At 46.2% G+C, this 12122-nt stretch overlaps 4 protein-coding genes and 1 long non-coding RNA gene across 6 annotated transcripts; 2 read left to right on the plus strand and 3 right to left on the minus strand.

Annotated features, from left to right (window-relative positions):
- The first annotated feature begins 82 nt into the window (after window positions 1–82).
- LOC136193970 (SNW domain-containing protein 1-like) lies at window positions 83–2542 on the plus strand. Its single transcript, XM_065982980.1, has 16 exons — window positions 83–142; window positions 211–254; window positions 305–335; window positions 390–479; window positions 548–565; window positions 614–720; window positions 807–911; window positions 972–1041; window positions 1094–1159; window positions 1220–1336; window positions 1390–1531; window positions 1586–1688; window positions 1740–1857; window positions 1910–2070; window positions 2124–2315; window positions 2376–2542. Exons 3-16 carry the CDS (start codon window positions 318–320, stop codon window positions 2419–2421), a joined length of 1353 nt encoding a protein of 450 aa, XP_065839052.1. The 5' UTR covers window positions 83–142; window positions 211–254; window positions 305–317; the 3' UTR covers window positions 2422–2542.
- Window positions 2543–2833: 291 nt separating this feature from the next.
- On the plus strand, window positions 2834–3960 carry LOC136193976 (uncharacterized). The gene is made up of 3 exons (XR_010671502.1): window positions 2834–2891; window positions 2941–3072; window positions 3919–3960. It is a non-coding gene; the product is annotated as an uncharacterized lncRNA (long non-coding RNA).
- A 1322-nt stretch (window positions 3961–5282) lies between these two features.
- LOC136193968 (death-associated protein kinase 1-like) lies at window positions 5283–8164 on the minus strand. Its single transcript, XM_065982978.1, has 9 exons — window positions 7994–8164; window positions 7836–7940; window positions 7718–7783; window positions 7044–7667; window positions 6785–6979; window positions 5870–6724; window positions 5768–5812; window positions 5673–5715; window positions 5283–5605 (listed from the first exon to the last, which is right to left on the minus strand). The coding sequence occupies exons 1-9, from the start codon at window positions 8108–8110 to the stop codon at window positions 5436–5438; spliced, it is 2220 nt and encodes a 739-aa protein (XP_065839050.1). The 5' UTR covers window positions 8111–8164; the 3' UTR covers window positions 5283–5435.
- A 133-nt stretch (window positions 8165–8297) lies between these two features.
- LOC136193961 (putative ankyrin repeat protein RF_0381) lies at window positions 8298–9496 on the minus strand. Its single transcript, XM_065982971.1, has 8 exons — window positions 9392–9496; window positions 9186–9338; window positions 9039–9137; window positions 8885–8989; window positions 8726–8830; window positions 8574–8672; window positions 8420–8524; window positions 8298–8315 (listed from the first exon to the last, which is right to left on the minus strand). Exons 1-8 carry the CDS (start codon window positions 9494–9496, stop codon window positions 8298–8300), a joined length of 789 nt encoding a protein of 262 aa, XP_065839043.1.
- A 351-nt stretch (window positions 9497–9847) lies between these two features.
- LOC136193972 (uncharacterized) lies at window positions 9848–11695 on the minus strand. 2 transcript variants are annotated; one of them, XR_010671499.1, is made up of 9 exons: window positions 11255–11695; window positions 11004–11174; window positions 10790–10949; window positions 10649–10733; window positions 10554–10599; window positions 10388–10495; window positions 10178–10337; window positions 9951–10129; window positions 9848–9898 (listed from the first exon to the last, which is right to left on the minus strand). XR_010671499.1 is itself a non-coding variant. In XM_065982984.1 (8 exons), the coding sequence occupies exons 1-8, from the start codon at window positions 11684–11686 to the stop codon at window positions 10002–10004; spliced, it is 1290 nt and encodes a 429-aa protein (XP_065839056.1). In that variant the 5' UTR covers window positions 11687–11695; the 3' UTR covers window positions 9905–10001. The 2 variants fall into 2 exon arrangements, 1 of the variants encoding a protein (XP_065839056.1); XM_065982984.1 differs by lacking the exon at window positions 9848–9898 and having other exon boundaries at window positions 9905–10129.
- Between the last annotated feature and the right edge of the window lie 427 nt (window positions 11696–12122).

A 12122-nucleotide genomic window follows, 5' to 3' on the forward strand; every position in this document is an offset into this window, starting at 1 on the left:
GAGACACAAAACAAACACAGGCAAGATCTTCAAAACGCGCATCGCTGTTAGTCTCAGCGTTACGTGGCGACGTTAGGTATGGAATACACGACCGAAAGCGCCGTCGTACGGTTACAGAAAGGGCTGGGTGCCCCAAACACGTGTAAGGCGATGACGTCACGAAAACGTCACGAAAACGTCACGAACTCTCTCTCTCTCTCTCTCTGAAAGGATTTCGGCGATGGAGGCGCTTTTCCGGAAATCCACGTGGCACAGTATTTCTCCCAGTTCAATCATGGAACATTTGTGAGAGTTCATTTTTTAGATATCCTCTCGGAATGGGCCAAATAAGAAACGTCTGTGAATGAAAATTTACTAATCGCGTAGTTTTAAAAACATGTGTTGCGTAGAACGCTTTGAATGCGATTCCAATTCGACGTGACAGGGAGGGAAAAATGAAATACAACATTTTGGCCAAGCAAGGACAAAGAAACGACAAGGTAAAACAAATACGTCCTAATTATTTTAATCATATCAATTAAAAAATCTTTAATCTCTTCGATTGCAGCTTGAAGAAATTCAAAAGGTAATCCGTTACCGGTTCGTAATTTTTTGATATGCTGGTTTTTGGTAGACGACAAAAAAAACGAAGAATGCTCTAGAAAAACTCGTCACAACTAAGATTTCGGTTGCCATGCCAAAGCACATTTCAGAGCAAGCAAACGACGTTCAATACATTCGGTAAGGACAAGGAACTTCATAGTAGCGCACGTTTAGTTAATTAATTAATTAATTAATTAATTAATTGATTATTCTATTTTTTGTAGCTATACACCGGCTCAGCAGGAAGAAACATACAATGCCAGTGCGAAGCAACGCATCATTCGCATGGTCGAAGTCAAATCCGATTCAATGGAGCCACCAAAATTCAAGTAAAATATTTCTTGGTAAGAGAGACAGAAGAAATGAGTGAGAAGTCTTCGTTTATGTAGAATAAATAAAAAGATTCCGAGAGGTCCTCCGTCACCGCCTGCTCCAGTCATGCATTCTCCAACTCGAAAGGCACGACTGTAGTATTATGTATTATTGCTCTTCATTTATTCTTTTATTGAAGGTCACAGTGAAGGAGCAGGAAGAGTGGAAAATTCCGCCTTGCATCTCCAACTGGAAAAACGCCAGGGCACGTGAAATAGGCTCTAGGGGAATGGAAGACTCTAATTGAGACCGTGTACCTTCGTAGGGTTACACCATTCCTCTTGACAAACGTTTGACTGCGGATGGACGAGGCTTACAAGATCACCACGTCAATGACAATTTTGCAAAATTAGCTGAAGCTCTTTATATCGCAGATAGAAAAGTTGGTGTGCTTGTTCTCATATCAATTCTTATTCTACGCTATCTTGTGTATAGGCTCGTGAAGCGGTTGAAATGAGAGCACAGATATCGAGGAAAGTCGCCCAGAAGGAGAAGGAGCAGAAGGAGAAGAGTTTGCGCGAGCTCGCGCAGAAGGCGCGCGAAGAACGCCAGGGAATCCAAACTTCCTCCGTCTCTGGTAGTATAAAACTAGTTAGGCAAAAATTTTACGCTATTGTTTTTTTTAATACAGACGACTATGATGCGGAGGCGTGTGAGCGCGAACAGCTTCGCTACGATCGTCACAAGGAAAGAGAAAGGGAGAGACGAATTGCAAAGGCTGGAGCGGAACGAAGGTGAGGCGAGAAGAAGAAGAAGTGGGATACTTGTTATTTAGTATTTTCTAGAATTGAGTCGGCGAAAATCAAAGATCGCGACATCAGTGAGAAAATCGCTCTTGGAATGCCGGCGCAGGTGCAGAGTCAGGAAGCGATGTATGATCAAAGGCTGTTCAATCAGAGAAAAGTAATATTGACTATGTCTGTATCTCCACGTATAGTGAAAGCGATTTGCGTAGGGACTTGACTCGGGTTTCGCTATGGAGGACGACATCTATAACGTCTATGACAGGCCTTGGAGGCAGAGTGAAACGTCGGCGTCAGCTGTCTATAGGCCAAGCAAGAACTTGGAAAAGGATATATACGGTGACAATATTGAACAATTGATCAAAACGAACCGGTAAAATAACGGCAATGACGATATCTTCCTTCTCTAGAAAGCCCTTCTTTCAGATTCCAAGCCGATAGGGGCTTTGAAGGGGCCAATGAAGCGCAGAAAAGATTGGGACCGGTTCAATTTGAAAAGGACTTGGATGATGATCCATTTGGTTTGGATAAGTTTTTGACCGATGCAAAAAAGGCCGATCGTTTGAAGAGATCAAATCATGACCATGACAGAGGTACGAGGGATCCTCGCAGAGACAGGTAATTGATGCAATAGGGAGAGATAGGTACCCAATACTTTCTTATATTTTTCTTTCATAGGGATAGGCATCATCACGGAAGCTCAAGTAAGAAACCGAAATACTAAATTCTTCTCTGCAGTAAGCTTTCCTTTGAATGGCTTTACTTCTATCTCAAATACAGTGGAACTCACCTCCTCAGTATATATACTTTCACCCCTTTATATTTACTAATTGAAGCAATCAGCTCTATAAATGCAACAGCACGTTTTTTTGTAGAGAATGGCTAATTGAACTTTAGCAACGTACCGTACACAGGTTATCCACTAGAGATTTTTGAAGGGCGTGACGGAATTTCAATTTCAGACTACGTGAACACACTAATCTTACGTCGATTCATTGGTCCGTTTGATTACTTGACTACGACTACACTGTATTCGACATGAGGTTTGGTATGTGCTGTACGGCGCCATACGTCTGGGCCCCGTGTGCACGCAGTGCATGAAGCGCATGCGTCGTTGATGCAACACGTGAAAAGGAAAAGACCGTGGCGATTTTCCGAATAGAAGCAGCGACAAGCGCCGCCTCTTTGTTCAAGGTATTCTGCAGTCGTATTTCCTGTGATGACGACTGACTTGGAGCATCAGCATGCAGATCGACGGCGATCGGCCAACCTTACTCTCTCGTATCCGTGCGCTTACCTCCTACTGAAAACGAAGCCGCTTCTTGTTGCTTCATCACGCTGTGCGTAGGAAAACGCGACGAACAGCCACCTCGCTGTAAGAATTGGGTGGGGGCCCCCATTTACCACGTACGTACCACCTCCTCCCTCCCCCGCAATCCCCACCAAGGAAATGACGTGCACAATACAATCATAAAATCGTTGTACGTAATGCTTCACTAGGAGCACTTTTGTTTGGGTTTTTTACCCACACAGACATGCAGACAGACGTCCTACAGTTCCGCCACAAGGCAGTAAGGGAGACAGAAAAAGTTGCCCAAAATAACACATTCAGCGGATCTGATTGCAGTTTGTAATATTGCTTCTTGGTGCAAAACAATCATTGGCAATCGCAGTTCACTCTCAAGCCGGTTGCTGGCATGCACCCGCACACTTGGTGCACCTCTCGCTTGCACTCCTCGCAGTGGCATCCAAGTTCTTTTGTGTTATAACAGCAGCACTTGAGAACGAGCCCGAAGTTGCCCTCGAGATACTCTTTTCGAACGTCGTACTTCTCATTGCTGTTCGCCTTGTTATGAGCAGCGCATGCAGGTAGGATCATCACCGTTCCGACTGATTTGACGTGCGCTCCACCAACGGATTCGATCGCGCACGGCTTTCCGGCTTCATCGACGAAGCACATCGTACTGTCGATGTCAGAGATAAATCTACGGTATAGTTTAATGAAAGAGCGGCAGAAACAGTGGCACTTGGAAGAGCCGAGAATTGTTGTGACACTGGCAGCCGGCTCTTTTCGTTTCCACTCCGGAGGTCCGCCATCTACAGCGTCGTCGTCGTCCATTGTAATATAGAACCCGTATAATGCTTTTCCTGGTAGTTGGGCATGCCTTTGATTACACGGATTGACCTGTTGCCTGATCTCAATTAATTATTCCTTCTTTAGACTGGGTGAAGGGAAGGCGTCTTTGCCGCATCAACAAAAGTAATTTTTATTGTTCTCAATAAACTATTTTAACACGTGATGAGTACCTAGATAAACAGACTGTTGCATAATGAGACTGTTCCCGAGGTTCAAATTGAAGAGAACAACAGATGGGTTTTGACGTTTTTTTGCACGAAAGTTTTGTAGTGTAGCAGGCGCACAACACGAGCACACGTCGTTTTGTTGCGCGGGTGCATGGGGACCCTGGGAGGGCTTAGGTTAGATTAGGTTAGAAATAGGGCACCGGCGGGGTGGTGCACCCCGCGTGCGCTGCCGCCGCCATGGAGCACAGGGAAAAGTACAGACAATTTATTCGAATAAAAAAGAAAAAAAATATCATCGTTTCCCTTCTTGCGCGGGCAGTTTATTTGACGGGGTCGTGCCCAGGACCCCGAAGGAGCAGTTTTTGAAAGGGTCTTGCTCAGGACCCTTTGGATGCAGTTTTTTTCATGGGAGGTCATGCCCAGGACCCCCGTTCCTACAGAAAAGAATTAAATAAAGCAAGAGAAATGACAAAGAGGATAATACCTTTAGGAACATTACGCCGTAAAGTTACGCCTCTACAAAAAATTCTATATTGTACGTCGTCTGCATGCGTGTGCTGCAACTAAGAAGCCTCCATGGACGCCCAATGAGACGGTGATCGTCGCACCGATGACGTGAGGACAGCCTGTAAATGAGGCGAGGAGTTGTTAGATGCTAAGCGTGCGGCGAATAAAAAAAGAAGCAAAGAAACGACGCTTTCTTCGAGGACCTTTCTACGACTTCGATAATCCGGCGCCGAAATCGCTTCGGCAGTGATCGCGATTCGCGTGCTCTCGGCTCATGGACGGTTTTCTCAGTGTCGTCACACAAGGAGAGCTTCAAAAGGGGGCGGGCCTCACCGTCCCTCCACCGTCACGCGTTCGAACTAGAGATCGGACAAGCTCGAGGCATAGATTTTTCCATCTATGCTTGAGTTGAGTGCAGCCGAGAGATTTGTCAGCGTTGGAAGACTATTCGCTGAGCACGCAATCTAAAACGGTCTCTTTGAGGCCTCGATCTTTCGCAAAGAGCCTCCTCGAACCGTTTTCTCCGTCTCGAGCGTCGATATCGATGCCGCTGCAACTGCCATCGCTTAGATTTCCGCAGTAATTTCGGGTGGAACGCTTGTCTACCGCACGTTACATGTGGGGGCAGGCGCTTGTGGCGGGAACAATTTCTATTTTCAGGCATTTCTGCATTTTCTTGGAACAGACTGTGCATCATTTATGCTTACCAAGAGACTGAACTGAGACGGACCTAGCTCTCGGAGCTACGTATTAGGAAACTGCATGTATAACCTCACCACCGCTAACGACATAAAAAAGAAAGAGTTGCTGTTTTACCGGTATAGCTCTAGGTACTTCATTACTATTACTTGACGATTGACACCAACCTGTTCAAACCAGTTGAGGACCTTTCCCACAGTTGGTCTCTCGGTTTTCAACTTCCATGATTCAAGCACCTTCATCATGCGCAAAACATTGCTGCGCGAGCTCGCGAATTTCCTCTATTTCTTCCAATTCGATCAGGTAAGCGCCAACTTCCTCCCACTTCGATCCTTTAACGTTGGCACACGTTCTCATTACGTCGACCGACACGACGGCTTCATCGGCAGGAAAACAGCCTAAAAGAAGCATAGCGAATTATAGTGCGCCTAAACGAACTACTGAAGCGACGTAGATCCATGCAACCTTCTGTTGACGCTTCTGAGCGTTCAGCACAAACTACTTCATCCTAAAGAGCGTCTATCAGAAAGTATTTATATGAAACCCTATATTGTCTATACTTGTGGACGTCCAGATTCAGGTCTTTGGGGAAGTGATTCTAAAGGCTGATATAACATCAAAAAGTTTTAACACACTAAGATTCGATCTCGGCGTCTACATACCTTTTCCCGCCGTACAATCGCCAAGTTTCTGACGTTAGAGTAGTTACTTCTTTCGGGTCGAATCGAAAATAAGACGGCGTCAAGAGCCTTGACCTGCACCTTCTGATCGACTTCAACCGACGAATAAATAGCCGGATCTTCGTCGTGTCGATGCAAATGAGCACTGTGCAAGTAGAACCAATTCAGAAGAACACCCGAGCTCCTTTCTTCGCATGCAACGACGATCATCTCTTTTAAGACGTCGAGCAACTCTTTGGCCAATTTCTCGCAGGCCGTTTTGCTGGACCAGCGTAAGATGACGTCGATGCAGCAGTGCCCCTTTTTGATGCCCAATTCGACGAGACATTCGACGACTTTGCACTCGTCGACTCTCACCAATTTGACGCCGTCCTTCCATGCTTGGTGACTCGTATTAGCCATGCGTAGACACCGAGACTGGAGGACGACGAACGACGACGGTGATATGATGTCGACGGCACTGACGCATTCGTACCGCTGACCGCGATAGACGTCTAGACTGGAGCTTTCAGCCCATGCCTCGCTGGGCATCGAATCGTGAAGAAGAGCCGGAATCTGATAGACTCTAGGCATGTTTTCGACCGGAATGCACAGTTCGAGATAGAGAAGAACTTCAATCGCTTCGTCAGCTGTCACCGAGTAAAGCGACGGAGTTCCCTTATGCTTCAAGTCGTCCTCAAATGCTTTGAGAGCCGACTTGATGTCGTCAGTCGACGCTTGGCCCCCTTTACAGGTCTTCATAGCAAATGGAAAGAGGAGCGGAGCCAGAAGCGGTCCAATTACATTCCGACAAAGCCAGACGGGTCGGAGACAAATCCGACGTCCAAGATTAACGATCTGCGTAATAAGCACGTGCGTTTGTTAGGCTCATACATAATGATCAGTGTATGTACTCACTATTCCAGATGAATCCAGATACTCGACTGAAATCTTGCGCTCGTCTTCCGCCAAGTTGACCTCTACATCTGTATCAACCCATTTGTCAAACTGCTGTGCCGTCATGAAACAGCCTAATTTCCGCTGACGCTTCTCGTCAGGGTCTGAAAGTTTCTCCTCGATTTCGTAGCACAGTTTGGGCACTTCTTCTGCTGACTAACACGTTAGAGTGAGACAAAAACGTCAAAATAACTTTAATAATTAGCCGGAAATTTATTACCGCCAATAGATCTTCACGAAGTTTTCTCAGCTTGCCACGGCAGTCATTCATGCGCTGCGAAGCGCTTCTACTGCAATCGATTTCAAGTGCGTGCGCGAACTTGAGAGTGTCTCCAAAGTCCTTTTCAAGCGTTCGAGCGACTCGCTTTAGCTGGAAACTCGCTTCGACTCCAGCCTCGTGTCCGGAACGGACGACATTGCCGATGATGAGAACGGGAATCCGAGAGTCGCGATCAGAGAGAAGCTTTCGTAGAGGAGCCTTTGCAAAAGCGCACCAGTAGCGACCCTTTTCTAAGAGCAGCCCCTCTGACGTCGTTTTGCCGTCTTCTCGAAGACGCAAGACGAGAATGAAGATCGTATTTGTTGATGCGAAGAAGAGACCGTGAGCGGCGTGGAATGTCCATTGGGCACCGAAGTCCCACGTCGAGCCTCTGCCCACTCCAGGAATGTGGCCCGTGCGAACGTCGACGCCGGCTGTGCGATCGCCCGGAGCGATCGGAGGAGAATCGACTTCGTAAAACGAATTGACGAACGTTGTTTTTCCTGCCATTTCGCCTCCGATCACGCACACTTTAATCGAATCGGGCGGTACTTTCTCTCGTAGAACGGAAAAGCGAGCGGTGTCCTACCGTACGACTTCATAAGCTACATTTAGAATTCTAACGTGTACCCTACGTAATGCTCTTTAAGGAGTTTCCTGACTCTGAGATCCAATGCACGATGATGAGGCGCGTCGCCTTCCTGAACTCGATCACTTATACGTTTTATTTATGAGGAAATGTACCCGCCTTACCTTGTCTTTGCATGTCACGTCAACACCACTATCGACCAAGAGTTGAATGACGTCGCTGTTAAAAACGCCGTTTCTGACTGCCAGATGCAAGGCATTTCGGTTCATCTATAAAACGGAAGACATGCGATGCTTAACGTCATAGAAACTTTAAAACAAACGCTATCAGTTGCTGTCACGTCGGCCCCTCGTTCGATTAAATGTTGAATGATGACTTGGGAATCTTCTCTGATATGCTTTGAGTGATCTTCGGGAATGGGGGAGCCAACGCTGGGCATTCTGGGAGAAAACCGAACACTAGCGGAAATAGACGCGACGTGCAACAAGGGAGTCTTTCCGCTCTAAAACAGAAGTAGTAATAATGCAAAGAGAAAATCTTTGTTTGCGGAAAGTACTACCTTTGAAATAGAATTGACAGAAAGACCTTTCTCAGAAAGATATAGAAGAAACTCTTTAGGATCGTCGTCAGAGCTGAAGACGCCACTAAGAGCGTAGAACAAAGTAGAACAATTTTCTTGCGAGAGTTATTTAAGCAAAAAAGCAAATTGTCTTTAGCCACAAACAAACCTATTATATACAGTAGTTACCTTATCTTTCGCTAAACAGTCAGCGCCTCCCTCGCAGAGATAGCAAACTTTTAGAAAGGAATCAATTTCACTTTCACAAGCATACATTAAAGGAGTAACTCCACCCTGGAAACGCAATAAGCATGTGACTTGTTGAAGTCAAACGATTTAAAACCTTCGTGACGCTATCAATAGCTGCGTTGTGTTCGACAAGCCATACAACGCCATGAATACTTCCCCACCTGCATGCACAATGCAAAGGAGTATCCTTCTCCTATCATTTCAAAGACATAAAACTGCTAGGCCACAGAATTCACCGAGAAGTACATTTGCACAAAGAGCGTTGACGCTAGCTCCCCTCTTAGCAACAAGATGATGCAGAACTTCGTTTGCATCAGCTGCTGATGAAAAGACTGCGCCAGCGGCATAAAACTATTAGGAAGCAAATATCTATAAGCAGTAAGAATGCGACGCCAAATCCGTTACTATGGCTTCCGCTGAAAATCGATATCCGTGTTCTTCTAAAAGGAGAATCTTCGCTAACTGATCAACGGCGCTTGCGCAAGCGCACAAATACGGCGAAGGCTTTGACTAATTAAACGAGAGGTGTTAATCAGACATACGCTCCGTGCACACTCACGTTTGCAATTGCGCCGTGAGCCACGAGCCAATTCACGCCTATAAAATTTCCTAAATAGCAGGCCACTTGAAGTGCGGTACGTTCAATGTCATCCGAAGGCTGCATAAATAAATGAAAAAAAAATGAAATCTCACTGAAAATAGATACCCGTTCTAGCTTGTTTATGCTTTCATCCCCCATTCGGTGAACAACGTAACCTAGCCACTCCTCCGCCTCTTCCGCCGTCTCAAACTGTTTTGCTGCTACCACATGAACAACGGGCAACGTAAACACTATTTTTGAAGAATAGTCTGACGAGAACTGACGAGAAAGGATTGCGGAAAATAATGACGCGCTATTTCAGCATATAGTACCCGTTCAAATCCTTTTTTCGTCGAGAGAAACTCGATCACTTCCGAAGGATCATAAGCAAGTGCTATTATTTGATCGATGATGTAACCAGAAGACGACAGCGACATTGTAAAAGCCTATGTTCTTGCCAGTCGAAAGAAACACTCAGAACGAGTTCTCAGCCAAAACAGAATAAGGACGGCTGAGAGTGGAGTTTCAAACTGGCGTCATCGCTGACGGAAATTCTTCGGAAAGCGCAGGATAACGTACAATTTCTGTGGGCTAGCGCACGTTAGACTAGAACTTCCAAACACTCTTTCGAAACCGGGATCAACTACCTAAATTATGTGACTATCCCGAGGAGCGCTCCTCAAACGCAATGACCCCTCAGACTGGATAAATGTATCAAAATCATGTACTATCAATCCAAGTCGAGGCCACTGGCAAGCGTTTCACGTTTGACATAACTTTAATTAATTAAAGCAAGAGACGAGCTCCGAATTACTAAGCTGTGTACTTCACCTACAGTGCTATGACAAAAATCCACCGTTAGAGCAGTTACAGTATCACTGCATTAATCACCTTCACTGCTTCTTCTAAACACGAGGGAGGGGCCCAAGCGACCAAAAGATGTCAAAATCTAGAAATGTCTCGCCCATAGAAAAAACTTTTAAACCAGTCAACAGGAACTTGTAATCGAAGACGCCAGCTTCCGAGACGCGTTAGATAGGCAGATCTCCATAGCAACCAGGAATGAAAACCTTACAGCAGAGCTCATACACATTTCAATTACGCAGTATATACCATACCTCCAAATTTAATGTGAGGAACATCGGTTACAGCTTCCCAGCCGCCCACGTACGCGAGCATGCCAGAGTTCCGAAATTTGAACGGGACGACATGCGATTCCTTATTGTCTGCATAGCTGGAAAGAGCCTTAGCGAGATACCTGCCTTGACGTTCAGCAACCTTAGAGCTAAAGTTGAGAAGACGCATCTAATCACTGTCTTTAACAGTACCTGTGCTGTTGGCGGCATGACGTCGCCTTCGACGCTGGCGCAGTCGCCTAGAGCAAATATCGAGCCCGACGAATCGCCTTTTACATGCAAGCAGTTGTCGACCAAGATCTAGGAAATATATGAATAGAGCGCTCAGACCCGTTCACGTATGCGTGCATAAACACACTTGACTTTGCTTCGTTTTCGGTAAGTCGAGAGAAAGAGTAAAAGGCCTAATAAATGACTGTTATTAATAAATAAATGCCATATGTGCATGCACACCTCGCCGATATGCCGGCTGCCCAGACCGTCAGTCCACAGGGAACGACGCTGCCATCGCTTAGAACGATTTCCTTGGGACGAACATCTAAAAGATATACGGTACGTCAAAGAAAAGACAGAACGTCACGTGAGGACTATCACCAGTGACTGCTGCCCTTAGCAACTCCATCTTTTCCCTCTGCTGAATTCTCTTCTCGGCGAACCGTTGGAGTCTCTTATCGAAGGACGGCAATATCTGCGACGCTTCGACTAACGAAACTTTGACGTCATCCATTTCCGTAGCAAACAACTTGGCAATATCCTAATAGTAACGTACGTATAAATTACATATTCAAATAAATGAGACGACTCTTACCTGCTTTATGAAGTCGTGCAACTCGGCTCCGAACTCGACTCCCGTCGGCCCTCCGCCGACGATGACGAAATGCAAGAGCTGTCGCACCTGCTCCTTCGTTCGTCCCGGCTGAACGGCCAGTTCAAAATTAACGATAATCTGATTACGAATAGCGCGCGCATCGGCCAGCTCCTAATCGAATTAAACACACAAACAAATTCAATTAGGTAATTAAATTAAATAATTAAATGAAATAATTATAATTAAATTACTTTGAGAAAGAATGCGTTCTTTTCGACGCCGGGAACTCCAAACGAATTCGGAACGGCACCGACGGCTATGACGAGATTGTCGTAGGCGATTGGGTAGAGATTCGACGGTTCGATGACGCTTCGACACCAAACGGTTCGCGCTTTCGGTTCGAGGCGAATCGCTTCGGATAGGTGAAAATCGCGTTCGTCGCGAAATGGCGCGTTCGTGCGAATCGGTTCGATGATGCTGCGAAATTCGAGCGTGCCCACCGTCGTGCTGGCGAGGAGGGGAGTGAATAGGAAGTGATTTCGCGGGCTGACGACGGTCACGTCGTATTTCTTTCGATCGACGTTCTTGAGGAGGCTGTAGCCGCCCCAGCCGGTGCCGAGGATGACGAGACGTCGGCGGTTCGTCGTCGAGAGGCGTCGTTTAGGCAGTAAAAGACGATTCATTTGGCGAAGAATCGAGAGTGTAACGTGCGCTAGGTGCCGGCTGATACCGTACTCCTATGTATGTATGTATAGTCCTATACTGTATCCCTGCCCAGACCGCCCAGACCAGCTGCCCAGACCGTCCAACGTCCAAGTATAGATGGCAACTGCTGAATCCAATGCCATGCCTGAGCATTACGCAAATGAATTCAAAGTGAAAAAATAAATGGCAACAAACTCAAAATGAGTCAGTTCGTACGAGACTTCACCTTTTCAATGCGTCGAATAAGACCAACAAAATCTCTCACTGCATCCTGTGTACGCCTCATTTCGTCTTGCTCCTGGGGTGGAGAGTTGGGTTCAATCGGATGCACCAGTGCCACGTGGGACTCGACTTCATCAACATTAATACACGGGTGAGCCGGACCAAAGCTCAGATCTTTAAGCATAAAGTAGG

Source organism: Oscarella lobularis, chromosome 12 (assembly GCF_947507565.1).
Source record: "Oscarella lobularis chromosome 12, ooOscLobu1.1, whole genome shotgun sequence".
Classification (NCBI taxonomy): domain Eukaryota; kingdom Metazoa; phylum Porifera; class Homoscleromorpha; order Homosclerophorida; family Oscarellidae; genus Oscarella; species Oscarella lobularis.